At 35.4% G+C, this 23,790-nt stretch overlaps 1 protein-coding gene across 7 annotated transcripts in view; it reads left to right on the top strand.

Moving 5' to 3' along the window:
* CDH18 (cadherin 18) overlaps positions 1-23,790 on the top strand; it is an 811,828-nt gene that overhangs the window by 617,937 nt on the left and 170,101 nt on the right. For all 7 annotated transcript variants that reach the window (XM_045847887.1, XM_045847888.1, XM_045847889.1 and 4 more), the window contains 2 exons: positions 1,925-2,219; positions 23,325-23,444. In XM_045847887.1, the coding sequence (XP_045703843.1) occupies positions 1,925-2,219; positions 23,325-23,444 (415 nt within the window). The remainder of the gene's footprint in view (positions 1-1,924; positions 2,220-23,324; positions 23,445-23,790) is intronic.

The following is a 23,790-nucleotide window of genomic DNA, read 5'->3' as shown; positions in this document are numbered from 1 at the left end:
CAATGATTTGTCACTTTCCTCTGCTATGTTTTAGTCATGAATTGACACAAAGTTAGAGAATATGAAATAGTCTGCCTATTGATGAAATGATTAGTCTTTTCTTTTAGGTGATAAAATGATGTCAAGAGACATAAAGAAACAAACACATTTTCATATATGTGTATAACTGTCTTTGTGCAGCTCACTCCTCAATGTTCTCTTAGTAGTTAATTTACTAGTGAAGTGTGAATCTTTGAAAATTATGAGTTCACAGTTTGCTAAACTATTTTCTTTCTTTTTATAAAAGTCCCCAAAAAGCAGTTACAAAATGATTTAATTTGCTCAATCTTGCTGAGCGATTCTCATCCAAATTTTGTCCCTGTTTATGTTTTGTTTGCAAAAAGAAGCAAAATTCTTTCTGATGTACTGTCATTTTTGTTTTAGTTGGCTTTATTTTCCTAAAAAGTTGTCCTTCCCTCATGTTGTATTGTCTTTTTATTCTACATTTTATCTTTTTAAATAATGTCTTCTGAAAGTTCAGAAATGTTAAAATAAACCTTGAAAATTTTCACTTCACTATGGCAAGAAACCCAAATGTTGTGTGAACGGGTTTTTTTCCCCAATGTTTTGAAGTGTCAGAAATGAGAAAAATAAGTAATAGAGATTATGTGGCCAAAAAGGCTTCATATAAAGGACAACTGTTTAAATCTCTTTGGAGAAACAATTCTGCAAGGATATGGTTGTGATTTGAGAAAATACTACAGCCATTCCCAGCTGGAAATGTAGCAGTGGCACTCATGGATACATTTAACTAAATTTTGATGTTACAAGTTATAGTGGAATAATAAGTATGAACTATACACAATTGAAAGCATTTACTTATGTGTAAATGACAAAAAATAGGTTAAATTTTCTTAATGTTATTTATCATTCTTATTGAAAACCCCTTCTTGTGCTGACTGCTGTGGCTCAGTGGATTGCATACTGGACTGTGAAGCAGAGACTCACTGGTTTGATTCCCAGTCAGGGCACATGCCTGGGTTGTGGGCCAGGTTCCCTGGTGTGAGGAGCATGAGAGGCAACCACACATTGATGTTTCTCTCCCTCTCTTTCTCCCTCTCTTCCCTTCTGTCTAAAAATAAATAAATAAAATATTTTTAAAAAGTAAAAAGAAAATGAAAGAAAACCTCTTCTCTACTAAAATATTACTTAACTAATTAATTTCCTCTTAAAGAATATTCAATCATTTTAACTTTATTGAGTGAAACATTACTAGTGTATCTCAATTAAAATCAGAGCCTACTTGTTGATTAAATCTTTACTACTATTGAAAGTTTGAGTTAAATTTTTACAATCTTTAAAGAAAAAAATATTGTACCATGATTTTTAATTCAAACTGAACAATTTATCTAGAAAATATTTTAATTAAAATCAATGTCCCTATGACAAGCATGAATCTTTCATGGTAATTTTAATAACCGACTTTAATCTCAATTTTACAATCATAGTTTCCATAATTTTAGGTTTAAAATGGAATACCAAACAAATTTAAATAAAACAAACAAAAATTATTTTTTCTATATGTATGGAAACAGTATTCTTCCAACTAATTTACTGGTAATTTATTTTCCCAATTATATTCTATGTGGGTATTAAAATGTTGATTTAGTGGAGTAAAAGCAAGGGTTATTGCTTTTGTTGTATAAGTATATTAATTTATCTTAAATCAATAAGTGGGTATCTTTTAGATCATAATAAAAATCCATATTAATAGCAAGTGGAACTTGCTATTAATCAGAAAAATAAATGATTATAGTAACTCACAAGATATTGTGGGAAAATGTCATAATTAAACTAAGTATTAAATTACTGATAGATGGTTTTCAGAGAATACCATGTAGGTTTGACTAGAATGCATGACAAATTATTCCATTTGTATTTACAGCTGCACTCCAATTCTGACAAAGGCGATGGGTCTGTCAAGTACATCCTCACTGGAGAAGGTGCAGGGACCATATTTATCATTGATGATACCACAGGTGACATCCACTCAACAAAAAGCCTAGACAGAGAGCAGAAGACCCACTATGTGCTCCATGCCCAGGCTATTGACAGACGGACAAACAAGCCTCTTGAACCGGAGTCCGAGTTCATCATCAAAGTGCAAGATATCAATGACAATGCTCCAAAGTTCATAGATGGACCGTATATTGTGACTGTGCCTGAGATGTCGGATATGGGTAAGGAGCATCATTTTTCTACTTCGACTTAGTGTATTTTTGAGGATCCAGAAATAATCTTTGAACACCAATAGTAATTTGTGTGTGGGTGTAGAAACTCTAAAGCTTTTCAAAATATTTTAATACTTCCTTGTGGCCTAAAGAATTGAAAACTATTGGTTCTAGTTACTATAATATTTATTAAAATTAATTTATGAATGTGTGAGTGTAAGTAATGGTCTTCTCTCAAGAAAACACTATCAGAACTTGTAATACTTGCAATTATTGATTAATTGACATGTTTTTTTGATCATGTAACTTTTTTTAGTATAGTGTTAAGAACATACCAACACATTTAAAGTGACAATTTATATAGGCGGGGAAAGAAAACATAACATTGGAATGGTTTTGCCGTGTAGTTTAAGCTTGTAATTTATCACTCAGTTATAATAGCATTGCTCAATATTAACAGTACAATAGCTACATTAATTAATAAAACTTTACATATAGTCTTAAACACTTATACACCTTATATATATCTAAATATAAAATAACCCTGTGAAGTATTTTGAAGACCACTTTTAAAATATGCAAACTGACATACAGCACTAAAGTAACTTTTCTAAATTCATATATTTAGTAATTTAATTGGCCAAGAAAAAATTAACTCCAGTTCTTCTGAATGAAAAGCTTACAGTCCAGTTAATAAATTACAATCTAGGTCTCTGGTCCCCCTGAAGATCTGGCTTTTTCCCACTACTCACAGATTTCTGTGGTCTAGGTGTCTCATTTTATTTCCTAAATATAATTAAAGTTCAGCTGTCATAATAATTTTTGACTACTAATAACACTTAACACTTAGATTTAGAACATATTATTTGAGTAAAGATTATTTCCAAAATATGTACATTAGACACAGTGTGGACAAAAACAATGGACAGGTTTCAGGTAGGTATGTTTACCTCATGTTTACTGCATATATATGAATGTTATTTTAAAGTAAGGTTATTATAATAATCAATAAAATCACTGTGTATTAAATGCATACGTAAGCTTATTTTTTTCAACTTGGGAGATGTTTCCAGTTTTACTGAGATTTCTTGACATACAATTCTGTATAAGTTTAAGATGCATAGCATAATGACTTGACTTACAAATACTGTGAAATGATTGTTACAGTAAGTTCCATTAATATCCTCCATCTCTTGAGCATAGGGGTTTTTCAATGGAAGATTGTAATTTCTTCCCTTCCCAACTCCTGCCCATTTTACTGTTTCCTTGAGCTAGGCAGAGAGCTCCTGAAGCTGTTGCAGAATCAGGTTGGGAAGAGAGACTAAGTTTTCCTTTTTAATCGGAGTCTCAGTGGGGAATGCAGTTGCCAAACTGGCTCCCCCTAGACCAGAGAAGAGCGCAGAACAGGATCCAGCCTCAGGGAACCTGGGAGAGGCCCAGAGTCCCTCAGGCTCATTGATCTCTAAGGGAAACTGAAGAGCTCAACACTCTTAACCTTGGCAGGTGAGAGTCATGTGGAAAGTCTAAACAGGATTCCTCCACATACTTTGTCAAGGACGGACAGCCTGTCTGCCAACGTCCTTTTGTCTGACAAAAGCTAAGAGCTCTATGACTTGTGAGAAAACCACTGGTAAGACCCTACCAAGGGTGACAGAAGACCCCAAAAAGCACAGTAAAACAAAACAAAACAAAACAAAACATGCTAAAATGTCAATGCACTAGACACAGTTAAAATAGAATAGATATTACTAAGAAAGACAGTATAATGAGGAGTGGGAAATAAGAGAACTAGTGTTTTAAGGACAGTGCACAGAATTCTGTGTAACTCAAAGCCAGAATTTCTGTAAGTAAACAAAAATAAACCGCTGTATGGATTGAGGCATGAACAGTCACTGATAAGACCCAAATAGTAGAAAATTATTGTTCTGGAACTTGAGAATATACCAGATGGGAAGAAGTCGATAAAAATCAGAAAGCAAAAATACAAAAATAGGGGAACTGTGGGAAAAAGATGAGACTTGGAAGGTCTCTTTATTAGGATTATTGTGTGAGCACAGTGTGTTCCTAGAGATCAAAATACACCAGATGAAGGAGAGGAAGCATAATATTTCCTTAGGTGAAGAATATACAAGTTTAAGCCCTGGCTGGCGTAGCTCAGTGGATTGAGCGCAGGCTGTGAACCAGGCATTGCAGGTTCGATTCCCAGTCAGGGCACATGCCAAGGTTGCAGGCCACAGCCCCCAGCAACCTCGGGCTTGTGCCCTGGGGGGCTTTCTCTCTCTCTCTCTCTCTCTCTCTGTCTCTCTCTCTCTCTTTCTCTCTCTCTCTCCTTCCCTTCCTTCTCCAAAAATAAATAAATAAATAATCTTAAAAGAAAAGAATTATGAAAAAAAAAATATACAAGTTTATTAGATTTTCTGAGTTCCAAGAATGGATTAATACATAAAAAACAAATCTAAGTAAATCTTGACAAAATTTGTAAAACCTATGTAAAATAAAAAAATTTACAAATTTTTAGGTTTTTAAAAATTTCCTACTAAGAAAAATTATATACTGCCATCACCATATTTATCACTTAAAATACTGGGCTGTGGTTGACATCTGAATACCATTTATAGCCTATGCCAAAACATGATTCATCTCTCAAGTTCAAAATTATTTGAAAAAGAAGCCAGAAACTATATCATTTCTGTACCTTATCTAGAATTTCTGTGCCATTTCTGTATAATTTCTGTACCTTACTTGAGAAAATAGTAGAAAATAGTTTACGAGAAATCAGAGTCAAAGACAATGGCAAGGTCAGGAAAAATGCTATCAGCAATGTACTCTGAAATTGTGAGTATGTGTATATGTGTCTTTGTACGAACAGAGCTCATTGTAAATGGGCGCATTTGAGGGTGCTAAAGGATGCTGTGCAGTCTAGGAATCGTGCAGCACAAAGAAACTGTTGCAGAAAAGGCTGTGGTTTGAGGACAAAGGGCTAAGTCAGGATATTTCCAAATCCTTATCTAGGGCGTGGAACGGAAGATACAAATGGGAATCAGCTAGTATTCCCAAGATTTTTACTGAGATGAGTATGGTTGAAGGAGAAGTAGTTAATACTAAAAGTAGTAGAGAAAAAAAAAAGCATGGCAAAAGCAAGATTCTATTGAAAGACAATGGCAAGCTATTGGCTGAACATTGGAAATTGTAATGTGTGTGAAGTCAGTATTGTGGAAAAACAAATGCATTAAAATCGTGATAATAGCATCTGTGCACATTGTAATGTGAATTGTAGAATGTGACCTGAAAGTGAGAAGAGAAACTCACTTTACAGTGGGTGCTGAAGAATAGATAATACTTACATGGACTCTAATTTTAGAAATACCAAGTTAGGAATAATGTAGAGCAGGGACCAGCCAACAGTGGCAGGGAGACAAATCCAGCTTCTATTTGTTTTTATAAATAGTGTTTTTTTCTGGAGCACAATCATTCCCATTCATTTAGTCTTGTCTCTGGTACTCTGGGTACTTCTGTGGCAGAGGAGTAAGTTGCCATAAAGACTGATTCACAAAGTGCAAAATATTTCTTCTGCTGCCTTTTACAGAAGAGTGCTGACCTCCACTATAAAGGCTTTAAGGGAATGAGACCAACCGGGAATAGGGGCAATAATTCGAGGGTAGTGTTGCAATCTTGAGAGATAAGGCATTTGCTGATCTGGGACAGTTAGCTTGCTGTCAGCCTTGCTGAATATATGCAAAAATATGGCATGTGGTACAAATAACAGGATCAGGTTTATTACCTTTAGGTAGACGCTGTAAGGTATTTAACTAACAGGTAGCTTTCCCTTTGGTGTTACTGAGATAATGCAGTTTTGATGAGGGTGACAGCATGCAGAGCTAGGCATTCAGCTTCCATCACTCCCTTTCACCTAGGAGTGGCCTTGGGACTAAATTCTGGCTGTTATGATGTAAGGGGAGTCCAGCATAAGGGGAGAGCTTCCAGGAAAGGTACAGGTCTCCTGACTAAATGATGTAGCTGGCACACATATGTCAGCCACTGCCATTTTCCTTTTTTTGCTGCCTCTAATGCAGAAGTGGTTCAGAAATGCAGCAGCTGATGGAAACCACTGGAGCAAAGCCTCTTGTTAAGTGAGACGAAGCAGAAAGATAATAGGGCCTGGAAGAAGGGTGCTATGGCAGAACTAATGCTCCAGTGCCGGCCTGCCTGTCCCAAAGCCTTTCTTGAGAAAGTAAATCTCTTTCTACTTAAGTGCTTTCAGTCAATCTCAGATATATGCAAGTACACTGAACCTCAACTGGTACTTGGACAAATTCTATGTTTCAGCAAAGATTTAGACTTAATACTACTGAATCCAAAGGAATAGTGAGAAGGGATTCAGCATCAGCTAAGAAACAGCGATGTCATTTTCTGTTAAGTGCCTTGATTTACAAAGAATACTTGAAGTCATCACTCCTTTCCCCTCTCTCTGCGTAGTATGATTCTAGTTGATTCTGCTGTGGCAGCAATGTGCATTCTGCCTGTGGTGTCACTAACAGTTTGCAGATATTTAAATCATGCTTGTCATCAACTCTAGAGACAATTGTATCCATACAAGTCCTGATCTGTGCATAAAAGGAGATTGCACATTTCGAATTTAGACTTTCAGTTCTGCAGAAAATCTGAAATAGATCACCACGAAACAACAACTTAGTTTTGTCAGGGTCTGAGACTGCAGGTTGCCACAGCAGTTGTGACAATGTTCACTGAAATAGCTCCAAGGAATATTTAGTGAGCACTTAGCATGTGTCAGGCACTGTGTGCCGTTTGCAATAATTTCATGCTTGCATCATCACGAGGGCGGCATTAAAGTGATCTTTGCTGCACAGTGGATGAACCCAATACATAGATTTAAGTAATTTGCCCAGGATTGCAAGTTTGGTGAGAAGTGCAACTGGGAGAGGTTTCTAACCTAGGCAGAGCTTTACTTTTCTGAGTTCTCCTTTTTTAATTTGTTAAGAATTAAAATCTGGATCAAGCTAGTTTTTGAATAATTACAAAAAAAAATGGATGTGCCAGAACCATTCAGTCTACTAAGTGAGAAGTGAGGGTCTTATAGTTGACCCATACGAGTAATGTGTTGTTATATGTATGTGTGTATTATCTTCTGTGTCCATTCATCTATTGATGAACACTTAGTATTTTTCCATATCTTGACTACTGTAAATAATGCTGCAGTTAACATAAGGGTGCACGTATCTTTTTGAAATTAGTGTTTTTATATCCTTCTGATAAATTCCCAGAGGTGGGATTACTGGATCACAAGCTAGCCCTATTTTTAATGTTTTGAAGAACCTCCACACTGTTTTCCATACTGGCTGTAACAATTTATAATCTATAAATTTAACAATTTGTAATTCTACCAGCAGCGTAGGAGGGTTCTATAAAGGGCCTTCTAAAAAATGTTTTAAAAATGCACTGAAATCAAATTAAATTGGGGAAGTTACATTTGTAGGTGATTCAAAGAAAAAAAAATAAACACCTTAATTATCCCCTCCACAATCTCAAATTTTACTAGTAATTTAAGAAACCACAAAGGAGAGGGGATACTGGTGTTCACCAGTGTGCAGGTTTAATAATCACAAAATTGTTCATACGCAGAACTGTGAGCAGAAGGGTACATTCTCATAGTTTTTTGAAGGGAATATGGCTCTATCTATTAATATTTTTAAGATTTTTATTTATTTATTTTTAGAGAGGGAAGGGAGAGAGAAAGAGAGAGAGAGAGAGAAACATCAATGGGCAGTTGCTGGGGGCCATGGCCTGCAACCCAGGCATGTGCCCTGACTGGGAATTGAACCTGCAACACTTTGGTTCGCAGCCCGCACTCAATCCACACTGAGCTATGCCAGCCAGGGCTTATATCTATTAATATTTTAATAAGAACAAATTCATTTGTTGGACAATTGCTATTATAAAGAATTATTTTTTAATTGTTGTTCAAGTACAGTTTCTTCTCCAAGCAGACACTTCTCCAAGGAGGACATACAGAGGGTCCAGAGACATATGAAAAGGTACTCAGTATTGCTATCAGAGAGATGCAAATTAAAACCACAACTGGACACCACTTCATACCATTTAGAATGGCCATCATAAACAAAGCAATAAACAACAAGTGTTGGAGAGGTTGGAGAGAAAAAGAAACCCTAGTGCACTGTTGGTGGGATTGCAGACTGGCACAACCACTATGGCAAACAGTATGGACTTTCCTAAGAAAACTGAAAATGGAACTGCCTTTTTGAACCTGGCAGTTCCACTGCTAGGATTATATCCTAAGAACCTTGAAACACCAATCCCAAAGAACCTATGAACCCTAATGTTCATAGCAGCACAATTTACAATAGCTAAGTTCTGGTAACAACCTAAGTGCCCATCAGTAACTGAATGGATCAAAAAGCTATGGTACTTATACACAATGGAATTCTACACAGCAGAAAGAAATATGTAGGGAACTATTCTGTAAGTACACTCACATCGGTGTGGAAAGATAGATAGATGTAAAAGAGTGCCCACTGCAGTATTATTTAAAATAGTCAAAAACTGGAAGCATATTTAAAGTACACTGATAAAGAAGTTTTCAAATAAATGCCCCTTTAAACATGTACAGGTACCCCACAAAGCCTTAAAATGAATGGATTTGCATGTGTATGCATGTCATACTGAGATCTCCATTATTTCAGTAAGAGAAAGTTTTTAGAAGTGCATTTGGAGTAGTCTTCAGTTTATTTTAGAAAACAAGTGTATATTGCAGAATATGTGTGATATACACAAGAAATGTGTGAAGGAAACACAAGAACATATAGGTGGAGGTGATTACTTCAACCACTATCTAAGGAATCATATCCCCAAGAGCAGGATTTTTTAATCTTGCCACTGTTCACACTTTGGACTGGATGCTTTCTTGCTGTGGGGGCTGGTTTGTGCATTGTGGGATGTTTAACAGCCCCCTGATCTCTACTCACTAAGTGCCAGTAGCATCCTTCCCTCACTGCTGTACCATGATGTGTTCAGACGTTGCCAAATGCTCTCTGGGATGCAAAATTGCTCTCAGTTGAGATCCACTGTCCTAGGAAACATGCAAGATAAAAGAATAAAAACATTTCAAAGTAGAATCATAAATTGAAGAATATGGTATTTATTAAATGTGTAGTCACTTCCCACGAGAATTCCATTGTGTTAGAATGTGCATGCCATATATTTTATGAACAAAACCATTGTCAGCCAAGGTAGTGATTTTCATGTTTAAATATCAATTGCCGTATTCAAATACACTCTATGATGAAAACAACAATGTAAACATTTGAATAAGTTATCTCTGTTGAATGAAAGAAGAATAATGGTGTGGCTACTTTAAAGTTATGGCTCATTAAAAAAACAAATCTACCTTTTTTATTACATTACTTTACTGCAAGATCATTTGAAATATGATGGTAAGCTGCTGTCTATCATATTGCTCATTTTTATTACTTATCCAAAATGTACTCAAATTAAACAAAGTGAACATACATGAAAAGAATGGCAGTATAATGTTGTGGAGAGTCAATGTAATCTGAATAGGCCCAGGGAAAAACCGGTATACATTTTATCAATGCACATTTAACAGTTTTTTTCTGTGATACGTGGTACATGATCATTCCAGCTTTGAGGACTTTACCATATCCTACAAACTATACTATAATTTCACTAAATGTCTAATTTTTCAAAACTGAGACTTAACATGAAACAAAAAGTCAATGATATTCATCGTCATGTGGCACAAAGAAGAAAATAATTGTGAGATAAAAGTATACCCACTCTTAGAGTCAGCATTTAAGTTCATGTGCACATCTCATAAATGGAGATAGAATGAGTAAAATTATATTGTAAATAATATTACCATTCTCAGATGAAAAGGCCATTATAAGTTCTAAGACATCTAGCAATATTGCAATGACATGTAATATTATTTTTAAAAAGCCGGCAAAGTTTTTTTTCATGGTATTGTTACATCTCTTTTCTTTAAAACAATAATAGCCATTTGTCTTTTCTATTTGTGTGTAAATTTACCCAGATTTCTGCAATTATAATCTTTCTTGCAAAAGGATTCAGGAATTTTAGTATGAATTTAAATTTGGTTGCATTGCAGCCACTTTAATTTTTTTTAAATGCATAATATCTGGATGCTATTTCAAAGAAAAGCATACCAGATCACAATCCAATTTATTCTGAAAATAAATGTTACATCTTCTGTGTTCTTTACAGAAACATTATTTTAAAGAAATGTATAAATCTCTACCTGTTCTCTTCTATACATTAGTAAATATACCTATAATTAAACATTATTTAAAAGCATTTTAAAATGATAACACATGATAGAAGTAATGAAAATTGCATACATCATTTAAAAACTTTAATTTCAATGGAGTACAAAACTCAGTTTGAGAAATTAAAAATATATATAAAGTTTTACTCTATGATCCTTAAATTCGGTGAGGTTCCTGGTTTTGGAGATGTACTGAAATGTCCCTAATCTTCCTGTTCCTGTCTCCTTTGTTCCCCTGTCTGTCTCAGCCCCACAGGCTGGTTTCCATGTTCAGCTGTGTTCTTTGTCACACAGCAACAAGTAGAGACACCAGCTGTGCTTACTCTATTGCACTGCTTGTAGGGGGACCGATTTAGCTCAGCCTGAACATCTTGGGAGCTTCACCCTGGATATCTTCCAGGATGCTAGTAGCCATTTTAAAATCCTCACCCTGGGGCATAATCTTCCAAATGAGGTCATTTCAGTGATGTGAGGCTGACTCTGCACTTGTACATGGCAAATTAGAGTGCATGTGGAAAGTGACAGAAGACAACTGATGTATCATAAATTGGACGAAAATGCCTAAGTTTCACACTTTTTCCTTCTTGGTTTTTGTCATATAACTTTTGTCTATGTAAGTTAGCTATTGTTTTGTAACAAACCAAGCTACCACTTAGTGGATCAAAACATCATCTGTTTTACAACAGACTATCAGAAGAAGAAATTAAGAAAACAATCCCATTTGCACACCCATCAAAAATAGTCAAACAGGAATAATTTAGCCAAAGAGCTGGAATATCTTTACAATGAAAACTGTAATGCACTGATGTAAGAAATTGAAGAAAATTCACATAAATGGAAAGATACATTATGCATTCTGGATTGGAAGAATTAATATTGGTAAAATGCCCATACTACCCAAAGCAATCTATAGATTCAGTGCAATTCTTATCAAAATTCCAGTGGCATTTTTTTAAAAAATACAAAAATCAGTACTATAATTTGTGTGGAACCACTGAAAAACCCGAGCTGAAAAAAATGTTGAGAAATAACAAAGATGGAGGCATCGCATTTCCTGATTTCACACTATTGTTCGCATAGCCATATTAATCAATGGTATGGTACCAGCATGAAAGCAAACACAGAGATGAAGAGCCCAGAAATATACCTGTGCATATATGGTCAGTTAATTGTTGACAAAGGAGCCAAGAATATATAGTGGGGAAAGAATAATGTCTTCAATAAATAGTGCTGGGAAAACTAGACAGCCACATGCAAAGCAATAAATCTGGACCCTTTGTTTGCACTATACACAAAAATCAACTCATAATGCATTATATACGTGTGTGTAACACCTAAAACCATAAAAGTCCTTGAAGTAAACATAGGGGTAAGTTCCTTGACATCCGTCGTGGCAATGACTTTTGGATTTGACATCAAAAGTAAAACTAACAAAAGCCAAAATAAACAAGTGGGGCTACATATCAGACTAAAATGCTCTGCACAGCAAAGGAAACTGTAAACAAAATGGAAAAGCAACCTGTGCAAAGGGACACAATATTGCTCGTGGAATCTCGGGGCAGACTTTGGAGAGCGCGAGAGCAGATCTGAGGGTTTTTGAAGATGAGGCTCAGATTCTACTACTTTATTTTTACTGGGTTCTATTATTGGAAACACCTCACTTGAAACAGTGTTCTGCAAATATTTATTGAATAATTACATGTTGACCACTTTAACTTATAATTTTTTCTAAAAGAAAGACTTTTAAAAATATAGCCTCTCAATTTTTTTTTCAATATCATGTTTCTGCTATCAGGTAGAAATTCATTATTGCTTCATATGGTAATGATTAATTTTATTTTCCCATTTCAGATTAAATTTGTTTTTGTGAATTCAAGAAAAGTGCATAAACCAATCTAATTTTTCACTTTTGTTTAATGGTTGATTTGATCCACCGGATCATATTTTATGCTACTCCTGATTCTTAAGTTTCTCCCCTTACTTTTATGAAAGTAGATTTGATTTGGGATTCCCCAAGAGACCTAACTAATTTATAATAGAAATTACTTCGCTGGAATAAAGTCTTTCACCATCAGTTGACTCCGATTCACAAATCACTGCATTAGAGTATAGGCTGCTGAAATTCCATCCCCAAAAAGTTCAGATGTGCTATAAATTCAGCCTTACTTGTAGTTGAATTTGATTTCTAATTCTATATTGACTTTCTTTTTTGAAGTGCTATTTTAGATATTTTTCTTCATTTTAGGAGTTAGGTGAAGAGTGAAGGGACAGTAAGTATAGAGTGAAGGTTTATCAACAGAAATGAGGTGAATCTCAGAGAGAGACAGCACAGTGAGAAAGAGGTACGTCAGTGACATCATAGAGCCCTGCTGTAATCTACCAGATGTTCACTGATCTGTCCTTGACCGTCACAGTTGCCTGATTTCCATCTTAATTGCAAGTCTTCCCCAGATCCACAAAGTTTCTGCCAGAAAATATTTTCACCTTACTAATCTATAGATATAAGTATAGGCCAACCAAATGAGAACAAGCAGGCAGTTCACTCAGAGTTTGCTATAGCAAGAGAATCAATCTCCATTACTGCCACTTTGGCAGAGACTCAACGGCAGGCAGAAGAGTGGTGAAGCTTTACAGTGGACAAAAGCAAAGGCTTTGAGTGTACCATGATTGGAGGCTGTTGGTGTGCTAATTAGAAGCAGAGTTTTCTATGTAACTGGTTAAGGATGCATATTTTGCTTTATATGATTGATCTGAAGTTGGGAGTGGGGAAACAGTTAGGGAAACTAGAAGTCACTAATCGAGTCCTGGCCATTGGTAGCTAATTGTTATTGTTTGACCTCCTGGATATTTGCTGCTGAGAGTCATTTGACTTCTTACAAGTCTGACTTAGCGATAGCAACATGGCTCTGGAACTAATTATAGACAATGGCTGAGTTACTTGGGCTCTTTGCGGCCAACTGTGAGTCAGAGTTCTATTTTATACATGATCTGGACATTGTTCATTTTATATGCACTCTTTCAAATCAAACCATAGAAAAAGCATAAAAGTCATTTTTGGGGGGTAGAGGGAAACAGACTATACTAGAGAGACCTCAAATGTATAACCAACAAAAATCAATGGTGAAATATGTATCTTCATCATTAAAGACAAGTGGTAAAATACTAGCTGTGAAAGTTAATGAAGCAGGGTATAGAGATTTAACCATTTTGGATATAGTGCTAAATTTAGTACCACCATAACTAAAATTATTCATGTAATTAAAATTGCATGGTGAGATATTAGGAAGTAATTTAGATGTAGTATATACATCATCTTTAATTATGGTATATCTGAATACTTTGCAATTGTGATAAAATCAGAACAGTAAGAATCATAATGAAAGAAGAGGTCATAAGACAAAGGAAGAATTGCTGCATTAGAATATTGCACCTGGTAAGATTAGTTATGAAAACTAAAGAGGGTGTTAATTAATATTGATATGGTTTTGTCCTATTTTATTATTTTTGGTAGCTTTAATATATAAATATTTTAGTAATCAAAGTTACTTGTAACTGGTCAAAATTAAATATATTGGAGTTTTTCCCTAATATTGAAACCAAAGATAGAATGTTAACTGTGTATGTGTGTATATACATAACCATATATATTTGCATAAACATAATGATCATATATAATATATAGAGTTAATATTAAGAATATATATTATACCCTTTTATTAAACTCTTCTAAAATATGATTGACAACTTTTTGTAAATAAACAAAAATTCCTGGTATTCTGCCTTTTTTAAGATTGTGTTTATTTTTGGAAAGAGAGGCAGGGAGGGAGAAAGAGGGAGAGAAACATCAATGTGTGGTTGCCTCTCAGGCACCCCCAACTGGGGACCTGGCCCACAACCCAGGTATGTGCACTGACTGGAAATCAAACCAGCAACCCTTTGGTTCACAAGCCTGCACTCAATCCACTGAGTCACACCAGCCAGGGCTCTATTTTGAAGTTTATTTGTTTATTTGGTTTTTGGATTTGTTTATGCTTTTTTGTTATTGTTAAATAAAACCTCAGCTGGGACAATACAACATTATTCAGAACAGTGCTGAACTTGGTAGTAATTTCTACTTTTTTAAAATGAAATCCTTTCCAGATAGGGCAATTAGATTCAAGTACAGTACCTAACCATTATATTTGGTAAAATATAGTCAGTAGTAATAAATGCAATGGCAGATACTTGTTGAGAAACCTGTTAATACCTTATGTATTAATCAGAATGTAATCATGAGAAACAAATTCACATCTAGTGAAATCAATAAAAGAAACTGCATGAGTGGGAAATGTTACAAAAATAATAGGAGACATGAAAAACAAAATCATGGATTGTGAAGCAATCAGTAAAGGGGTGTAGCACCCTTAACCTAAAGCTAAGAGAAAAATATTGCAACAGTGGGAGAGGGTAGCTGAGAGGGCATGGAACAACTGAGGAAATGAAATCATTGCTAGGGACCCCATTTAAGGCAGAAAGAGGAGGAAATGTAGGGAAGGAGGGGGGAGGAGGAAAAGAAGGTTCTTTTTCTGTTTTCCATTTTCCCTCTGGCACCTGTCATTGTTCAGTCGATAAGGAAGGCTAATCAATATCAATGGCAGGTGTTAGGTTCCTGAAAACAGTACAGCACAGGGTGTGATATTAATCTGAGAGCAACATGAAAATTGGTTTAGAAGATATACAAGACTGGTGGGAATGAGATCAGTCCAATCACTTTTTAATCAACCTTTTTTTCTGTGTACTGCAATTGAGAAAATTGTGAGCAACCGGTAAGACTAATGGAAGAGCATAAAGCTGTTGTCAGTCCCAGGGGATCGCTTCCCCCTAAGTATTCTACCACACTTTTTCATTTGGCAAAGATATGTTTATTGACTTGGATTGTGGCGATGTGGGGGGTGAAATATAATGCTGACTCACTCTACAGAGATACATCTAGACTGCAGGATGTGCCACTAAAAAAGAAAATAAGAACAAGGCAAGAGATAATGTAATAATTACAGATAATATAACAATTCAACAAATCATGCCTGAGTGGAGCAAAAGAGTATGTGGGAAAGAATGTCTCATATCATAACAGCTCGTCCCAGGCTTGAATACTGCCTTCTCCAATCGTCAATTGCACAACATCTGGAACCTCAGTCCTTACATTTGTAAAATAGTATTAAGTGTAATTTTCTCAATCATTTAATTTCATTATGGAATTGAATGACATATAGCAGAGAGCTTTCCATATCATTGACACTCAAAACATATTATTTTCTTTTTTTTCCATTAAGGAATATAATACCAAATTTAATTGAGTAATGTGAAATTTAACACTAAATATTCTTATAAAAATATCTAATTAAAAATACAGAAGTTTACTATAGCCTTGGTATAAAAAACACAAAATAGTAACTTTTGTTTTGATGTATAGTTGTTGCATGAGTGTTGTTGCAGAGTGCTGTTGTGACATTTAATCAAATGTCTCTTCAGTGAATACTCAAAGTGTTGTCGAATTACACAACGAGTAGAATCCTGCGCTATTGCTCTATTTGGTGAAATTATAATCCTTCTGTGTAGAATGAAATTTAAGTTGTAGCTTGATGACTATTGCTTTTTCGAAGTCCCTAGAAAAATCTTCTGAGAATTAAGCCTTAGGGGATTTCTTCAGAGAGAGATTCTGTCTTCATAAATCCTCAGCTTATTTTTACTCAAAGTTCTGGTTCAACACCGGTTCACCTGAGATTTCATCAGAGCTGTGAACCCTGACCAGTCATGCATACGATTTGCAATCTCAGAGAACATTTGCTCTGTATTAAAATACTTTATTAAGTATTTCAAATTGGTCTTTAGAGACAGGCACGGAAGTCCACTCTTCCAGCTCCTCATTGACAGTGGAACTTTACAGAACGTGTGCTGTTTGAAGGCTGTGGTACAAAGGGAAACCCATGAAAAGAATGAAACAGGGCAGTCCCCAATGGAAACAAGACTGAAGGTTATTTTGTGACAAAAAAAAATATCTTGAAAGCTTTATTTATGTACTTAAGTCTTTTCAGATTAGTATAAAACATCAGCTGAGGGACAGTGATCCATTTATGGGAACAGTTAACAGGGTGCCTCAGGTAATATTTACCATGAAAAGATTGTACACTAAGTAGCCAATGAAACTTTACAATGTAATGTGTCTGCAGTCATTGTTTGTAATGGAAACAGTTGTAAACAATTAAAAAGTTTATATAGCACTTTAAAAAATTTTCTTTGATGAAAACTGAACATGGAGACAAGGGGCTATAGATTTAGTATCTATTGACCAAATCCATACAATAACTTTCAGTGAAAATTGGATTCTCATTTTAATAATTTAGTGCAATAATTGGCTTTTAGACATCACTTTATATGTTTTACATTTGGAAATATAGCACAGTAGAAAACAATATTGTTTTCTTTTCTACTATGTATGCAATTAGAACACATAGCATGAAGAAGGAAATTAAGTGGTCCAGTGTCAGATGCTTTTCTCAGACATAGACATAAATATTTTGATGATTTTTCCCTTAAACTTTTAACCAAGAATAAAAGCTCATTAAAGTGGCCAACAAACATAGCTCATTATTTTACTTAAAAATACCAGTGGGGTAGTTCACTAGTAGGGACTAAAGTATAAAAAAATTAAATATTATTTTTACCTACTTTAATCATTTTTGTACCTGTGAAATTAAATTCTGATTTTATCTTATTTATGATATATTTGGTATCAAATAGTATAGGAAATTGTGTATCATTTTTTTCTTGACTTATAACCTCAAACTCTTGTTCAGAATCTGTTAAAGAAACAACTATAAATTCTAAGAATAAACGTCGTTCTTCCCACTGCAGTTTTAACACACGGTATTAAGTTGCTAGGGCTGCTGTACCAAAGTACCACAAACAAAGGAGCTTAAACAACAGAAATTTATCATCTCAATATTCCTAAAGGTAGAAGTCCAAGGTCAAGATGACAGTAGACCATCTTTCCCCTCAAATCACTGTGGGAGGATTTGTTCTAAGACTTTTGTCTAGCTGCTCATAGTTTTTTGGATGTTCTTGGCTTTCCTTGGCTTGTGGAAGTATCACCCTATTCTCTGCCTTCATCTTCACATAAACTTCACTGTGTGTGGTGTGTGTGTGTTAGTCTGTCTTCAAACTTTCCATTTTGATAAGGACATCCAGTCATATTGGATTAGGGGACCACTCTACTCCAGAATGACCTCATTTAAAGTAATTACATTAAGGTCACCCTTTGAGATAGGACCTGAACATATAAATTTTCAAGGGAAATAATCCATACCATAGCATATACCTCATAGACAACATGGTGGGGATTGACTGAGGAAGCAGGGGGTTGGGCAGGGTGGGGAGAGCAATGGGGGAAAAGTTGGGACAACTGTAATTGAATAATAATAAAAAAGAAAGATTTTACTTCAAAAAAGGGTTAATTTTTTGATTACTTATGTATTTTTAATGAAAAAGAAAGCCTTTTTTTCTCATGTACAAATACTTCTGAAAATACAACTGGTTCTTATATTTTCTCATCTGAACTTTAAATTAATTAGAGAGTTTGTGATTTTATTTTGGCCTGACACTCCCTTATCAGTTCTCTTTGGTAAGAAGTCCTTGAACAGTTGAGCAAATCCTTTATTTCCTCTCCCTGCCATCTATCTCTCCTGGGGCTGCTCTCTCCTGGGTCAGGCTGACTTTTGGGTGGTCTGTGCCGTGCATATGTCTGTGCTGCCTTCAACCAGCAGTCGGCATACTCCAAGTGGCAGCTCCATACCTTCAGATGCCTCCCAAGTACAGTGAGAGAGGTAATTTGCTATAGAGGTAATTTGCTATTCCTTGTTTCACACAGAAATAGAACTGCCTAATACCTGCAAGACCTACAGCGTAGAAATATGTTAAGGGCTGTACTTTTAGCCATTATATTTTCATTTCGTCCCCTGAAACATTTTTCTGCTGTGTACTTTCCTCTTCTACTTTCACCCATCCCTTAGTCAATACCTCCAGGCTACTGTTCCTTCGTTTTTTTCTCCTTTTCCCTGTTCTCTATTTCACGTGTCACTCCATTCATGTTTCTCAGCTTTCACTTAACAAGGATGGACTTTTATGGACACTTCAAGCCAAGCAGAACTCTCTCCCCCTTTCATGTGCTGATCCAGCCCATCATCATAAAGAGGTGTGATCTTGCACTGTCTGTTTTTCTCAGCTCTCTCCCTGGAATGATTGCTTGGGGACTATTTTAAGACATTCAAAACTATTTAGATTTAAATCATTATTGCAAGGCCAAAACAAGTTTCAAGAACCTAGGGTTTTATAAGTGTGATTTCTTAATGGCTATTATTTTACAACTTTCTTTACTGTTTTCTCTTTTTTGAATCCTAGTCATCTCTGTATGTCATGTACTATCAACATTTTCCCTATCAGATCGAAGATTTGGTATAATTTTATAGCATTTTATCAAATTCTATAGCCTGACCTGTGAAATTACTACACATGCTTTGCAATGAGGTACCGATGAAAATGCCTCCTAAATCAAGTTTTATTTGTAAATATGCACCTAATAGTATTCCCTGAATAAGTTGGAGAGATTACTAGTGGGCATAGACTAAGTGTCATTAATATTCTATAATTGTAATAATTATACTTAGAAGTGGAAAAAATAGTTTGCATGTAACTAACTCTGGAAAGTAATAAAGTAATAAAGAAATAAAGCCAGAATGTGTAGTGCTATAATGTGAAAATTCATGCTACACACAAAGAAGGCTTTCTATGAATGGACTAGCATTGAGGTAAAAAGACTTTTTTTACTTTTAATTGTGAGATCACATGTTTACATGCAGTCATGTGATATGATATAGATTCCTTATATCTGTATCCTTTACCCATTTTTTCCAATGATAACATATTACAAAACTGTTAAATGATATCATTGTCGGTAGAAATCAGGCTCACCATGGGGTTGCAAAAAAAAAAGAAAAGAAAAAGCCTTTTGCAAACCCCCACAGAGAAGATTATTGTATGGCGGTTTTATTCAGGTATAAATCTGCCCCTGAATTTCCAATGTCCAATCTTCATCCCGCCATGGCAAAATCCCAACTTTGTTTTCAGCAAAGTCAAAACAAAGGCTAATGTCTAGAGTTTCTGTTTCATATTAAAGCTTAGTCTTGGAACCCATGGTCTGCTGCAGGTCCATGTGGCTGCTCGACCCACATGGTTGTGTGTGTTCCCGGATAGGAGAGAATGCACAAATGAACAGGGTGAGTGCAGGTCACCAAGTGACAGAGAGAGAAAGAGAGAAGCAGACAGAGAGAGAATGAGGGTGGGGAGAGAGAGAGAGAGAGAGAGCAGAGAGAGAAAGATTCTTTGTTCCCCTGGGATTATAAACAGGACACTTTTTCAAAATAACCAATCAACTTCCTCACCTTTCAATGGGGCTTTTGATAGGTCCACTCCTTAGTTAGACTGACAGGCCTCTATGGACAAGCACCTCCCCCTGCACTCCCCAGCAACCAGGTACTGGAGGGCAGACAGCTGCTGGGGAGATTTCCTGTGCTCAAAGGATTAAGTCTTCTCAATCTCAGTACCCTGAAGTTTGTGAGTGAGTCTGTAACTGCTATAGCTTCCTGACTAAGCAAGCAGGCTATGCTCCAGAGTTTATTCAACTCAATTCCCTTTGCTCTTTTTCTTACTAATACCTAGTTAACCTTTTGATCCAGCAATTCCACTGCTGGGATTATACCCTAAGAGCCCTGAAACACCAATCCAAAAGAACCTTTGTACCCCAATGTTCATAGCAGCACAATTTACAATAGCCAAGTGCTAGAAGCAACCTAAGTGCCCATCAGTAAGTTAGTGGATCAAGAAACTATGGTACATTTGCACAATGGAATTATATGCAGCAGAGAGAAAGAAGGAACTTGTATTCTTTGCGACAGCATGGATAGAACTGGAGAGCATTATGCTAAGTGAAATAAGCCAGAGGGTGAGGGGTAAATACCATATGATCTCACCTTTAACTAGGACGTAATCAACAAAAGAAAAAAGCCAGCAAAATGTAACCAGAGTCATTGAAATTAAGAACAATCTAACAATAGCCAGAGGGGAGGGGGGAGGGGAGAATGGGAAGAAGAACTTTCAGGAACGACTATAAAGGACACAGACAAAACCAAGGGGGAGTGTGGAAGCATGGGAGGGAGGTGAGTTTGGCTGGGGTGGGGGGGTTAGTGAGGAGAAAATGCAGACAATAGTAATTGAACAATAAAGTAATATATGAAACAAAAATAAATAAATAAATTTTTAAAAATCTAGTTAACTACCTATGACAACAATATCATAACAGATTATTGGAATGATTTAATTTACCACTCTTACTTAGATTTCTCTGGTTTTACGTGTGTGTGTGTGTGTGTGTGTGTGTGTGTTAGTTTTATTGAATTTCTCACCAGGGTACGTTTACAGACCTACCGCCATAAACAAAATACTGAAAAATATCTTGAGTATACTTCAAACTCAAGAGTGTGCTTCATGTTGCCCTTTTATAACCAAACCAGCCATCCTGCACTTCCTCTCACCTAACCACTGGCAACTACTAATCTGTTATCCATTTCCAAAACTTCATCAATTTCAAGAATTTTAAATAAATAAATTATATATTATATAACCTTTTGGAATTGGCTTTTTTTACTATGTATAATTCCTTGAAGATTCATTTAAGTTTTCACAAATATGAATAGTCTGTTTATTTTTATTGCTGAGCAGTAAGTCATAGTATGAATGCATCACAGTTTGTTTGATTACTTTCCCACTGAAGACCATCTGTGTTATTTTCTTTTGGGAATAATATTACCCATGAATAATATTACCATGAATTTTATGAACAGGCTTTTATATGAATATGCATTTTATGTTACTTTAATATGAATGCCCAAGAGTACTGCTTGCTGGGTTGTATGGTACATGTATGTTCTGTTTTATAAGAACCTGCTAAACTTACATCTCCACCAGCAGTGTCTGAGTCACCTAATTTCTCAGCATTCTCACTAGCATTTGGTGTTGCTATTATATTTTATGTCTCATAATTAGAGATTTGTTTTAGACATAACACAGTCAGTACTCCCCTTCTGGGTGTGAATAATGATTAATTATATTTCTGTTTGGATCTCAGTGCAAAAATGCCATTTAGAACCCAGCATCATAGTGCATTGTTAAAAATCATATAGATTTTTTATCTGCTAATAAGAATTGACAGGTGCACTTGGCATAGTAACTCTTTTAAGTTTTCTAGCATCCCTTGCAGGCAGAAAACAAGCTTTGTTTAAAGTTGTGTCTGAATTTCAACATGAAAGTAGAAATTCATGGTTGAACAGACATCAGACCTATAATAGGGGTACCATACCAACATATTTGAAGTAATCACTAAAATTTGAGACTGACAACTTTCAGTACTTCTGCAGTCAATTACCAAAATGAATGCAGAATTTTATAAAGACTCACTTAATTGTGAAAATATTTTTGTTGGATATATGACCCAGATGAGTAGGTATTTTTTTTTAGTTAAGAAAATTAAATATCAAGCATGCACTAAGTAATTCATCAAATACATGTTATGAGTAAATGAGAACTCTAACCCCCTAATTCTACAGTGAAGTCATATAGTCCTTAATAGATGGATGCCACGTTACACTTCGATCAGTTTTATTTGGGAACAACTGAAATAGTAGATAGACCTCTCTAACCATTTACATAATGTTTCAAAGGTGTGAACACAAAGCAACTAGCATAATAGATCCACAAATATTAGTACTACAAATGTATGTTAAAGTTTATAAATTACTTTAAAATACATTTTAATCGCCAAAAATCTAGTGTGGTAGGAATATTCTGATATCCATGTGGACAGATAATTATATTGGTCCTGTAATTTAGTGTAGAAGAGACTAAAAGAATGTTAACTGAACCTTTGGAACCAGTTAGGAGTCTCATTAATCATCCATGTAAGAAATAAAAAGAGCGTGAATGATGGAAAAGACTTGAATGAGCTATTTTGATGCCATTAATAATTTAATACCAACTCACTCACCTTTGTAACTAATCACAGGCCTTTTCACCACTGGTTTCTGGAGAGTCATGTAGCATTTAATATACAGCCTCATCACAACTTTGATTTTGCCACACAGTTTAGCCCAATTTGAGTCTTTTTAAACTTTTTATTTATTTATTTATTTTTAGATAGAGGGGAAGGGAAGGAGAAGGAGAGAAACATTAATGTGTAATTGCCTCTCATGCAGCCCTTACTGAAGACCTGGCCCAAACCCAGACATGTGCCCTGGCCAGGGATTGAACTGGCAACCTTTGTTTGTAGGCCCATGCTCAATCCACTGAGCTACACGAGTCAGGGTTGATTTGAGTCTTGACCATCAATCAAACCCAAAGCTGATTATATGAGTGTCAAAAGAGAACTTTTTATTTTATAAGCACATACAGAGTCATATCAAAAGAGCTAAGATGAAATATTCTATTTTTGACTTTCTTTTAGGGCAGTTGATAGCAGAGAAAGAAAAGCAAGGAATGTGTTTGACAGATAAATCTAAGAATAAAATTTACTGGAACATATCCATTATAGCTCTCCATAGATATTTCAGCATAACTCTTTTCTGTGTACAAAGAATTCATGTGCTAAATACCATAACACACTAAAATTTGTTTTCCTGAATGCACAGGTACCTCTGTTCTACAGGTGACAGCTACTGATGCGGATGACCCTACCTATGGGAACAGCGCTCGGGTGGTTTACAGCATTCTCCAAGGACAACCCTACTTCTCTGTAGATCCTAAAACAGGTTAGTTACTTTATATATAATTTACGTTCAGGTGCATGTACACAAAAGAAAGGAATGTTTTATAGTTGGACGTTGAACGACGTGGGTTGGAATTATGCTGATTCACTTATATGAAAATTCTTTTGAATAATTACATGTAGTACTATAAATGCATTTAAATTTCTTACAATTGTCTTGATAATATTTTCCTGTCTCTAGCATAATTTATTGCAAGGGTACAATACATAATACATGTAATATAAAAAATATGTGTTAATTGTTGATGTAATCAGTAAGGCTTATGGTCAACAGTAGGCCATTAGTTGTTAAGTTTGGGGGGAGTCAAAGGTTATTACTGTGTGGAGAG

Source organism: Phyllostomus hastatus, unplaced genomic scaffold, assembly GCF_019186645.2.
Source record: "Phyllostomus hastatus isolate PE091 unplaced genomic scaffold, TTU_PhHast_1.1 phas_contig_58, whole genome shotgun sequence".
Taxonomy (NCBI): Eukaryota; Metazoa; Chordata; class Mammalia; order Chiroptera; family Phyllostomidae; genus Phyllostomus; species Phyllostomus hastatus.
This window is presented reverse-complemented; position numbering and strand designations above follow the sequence as displayed.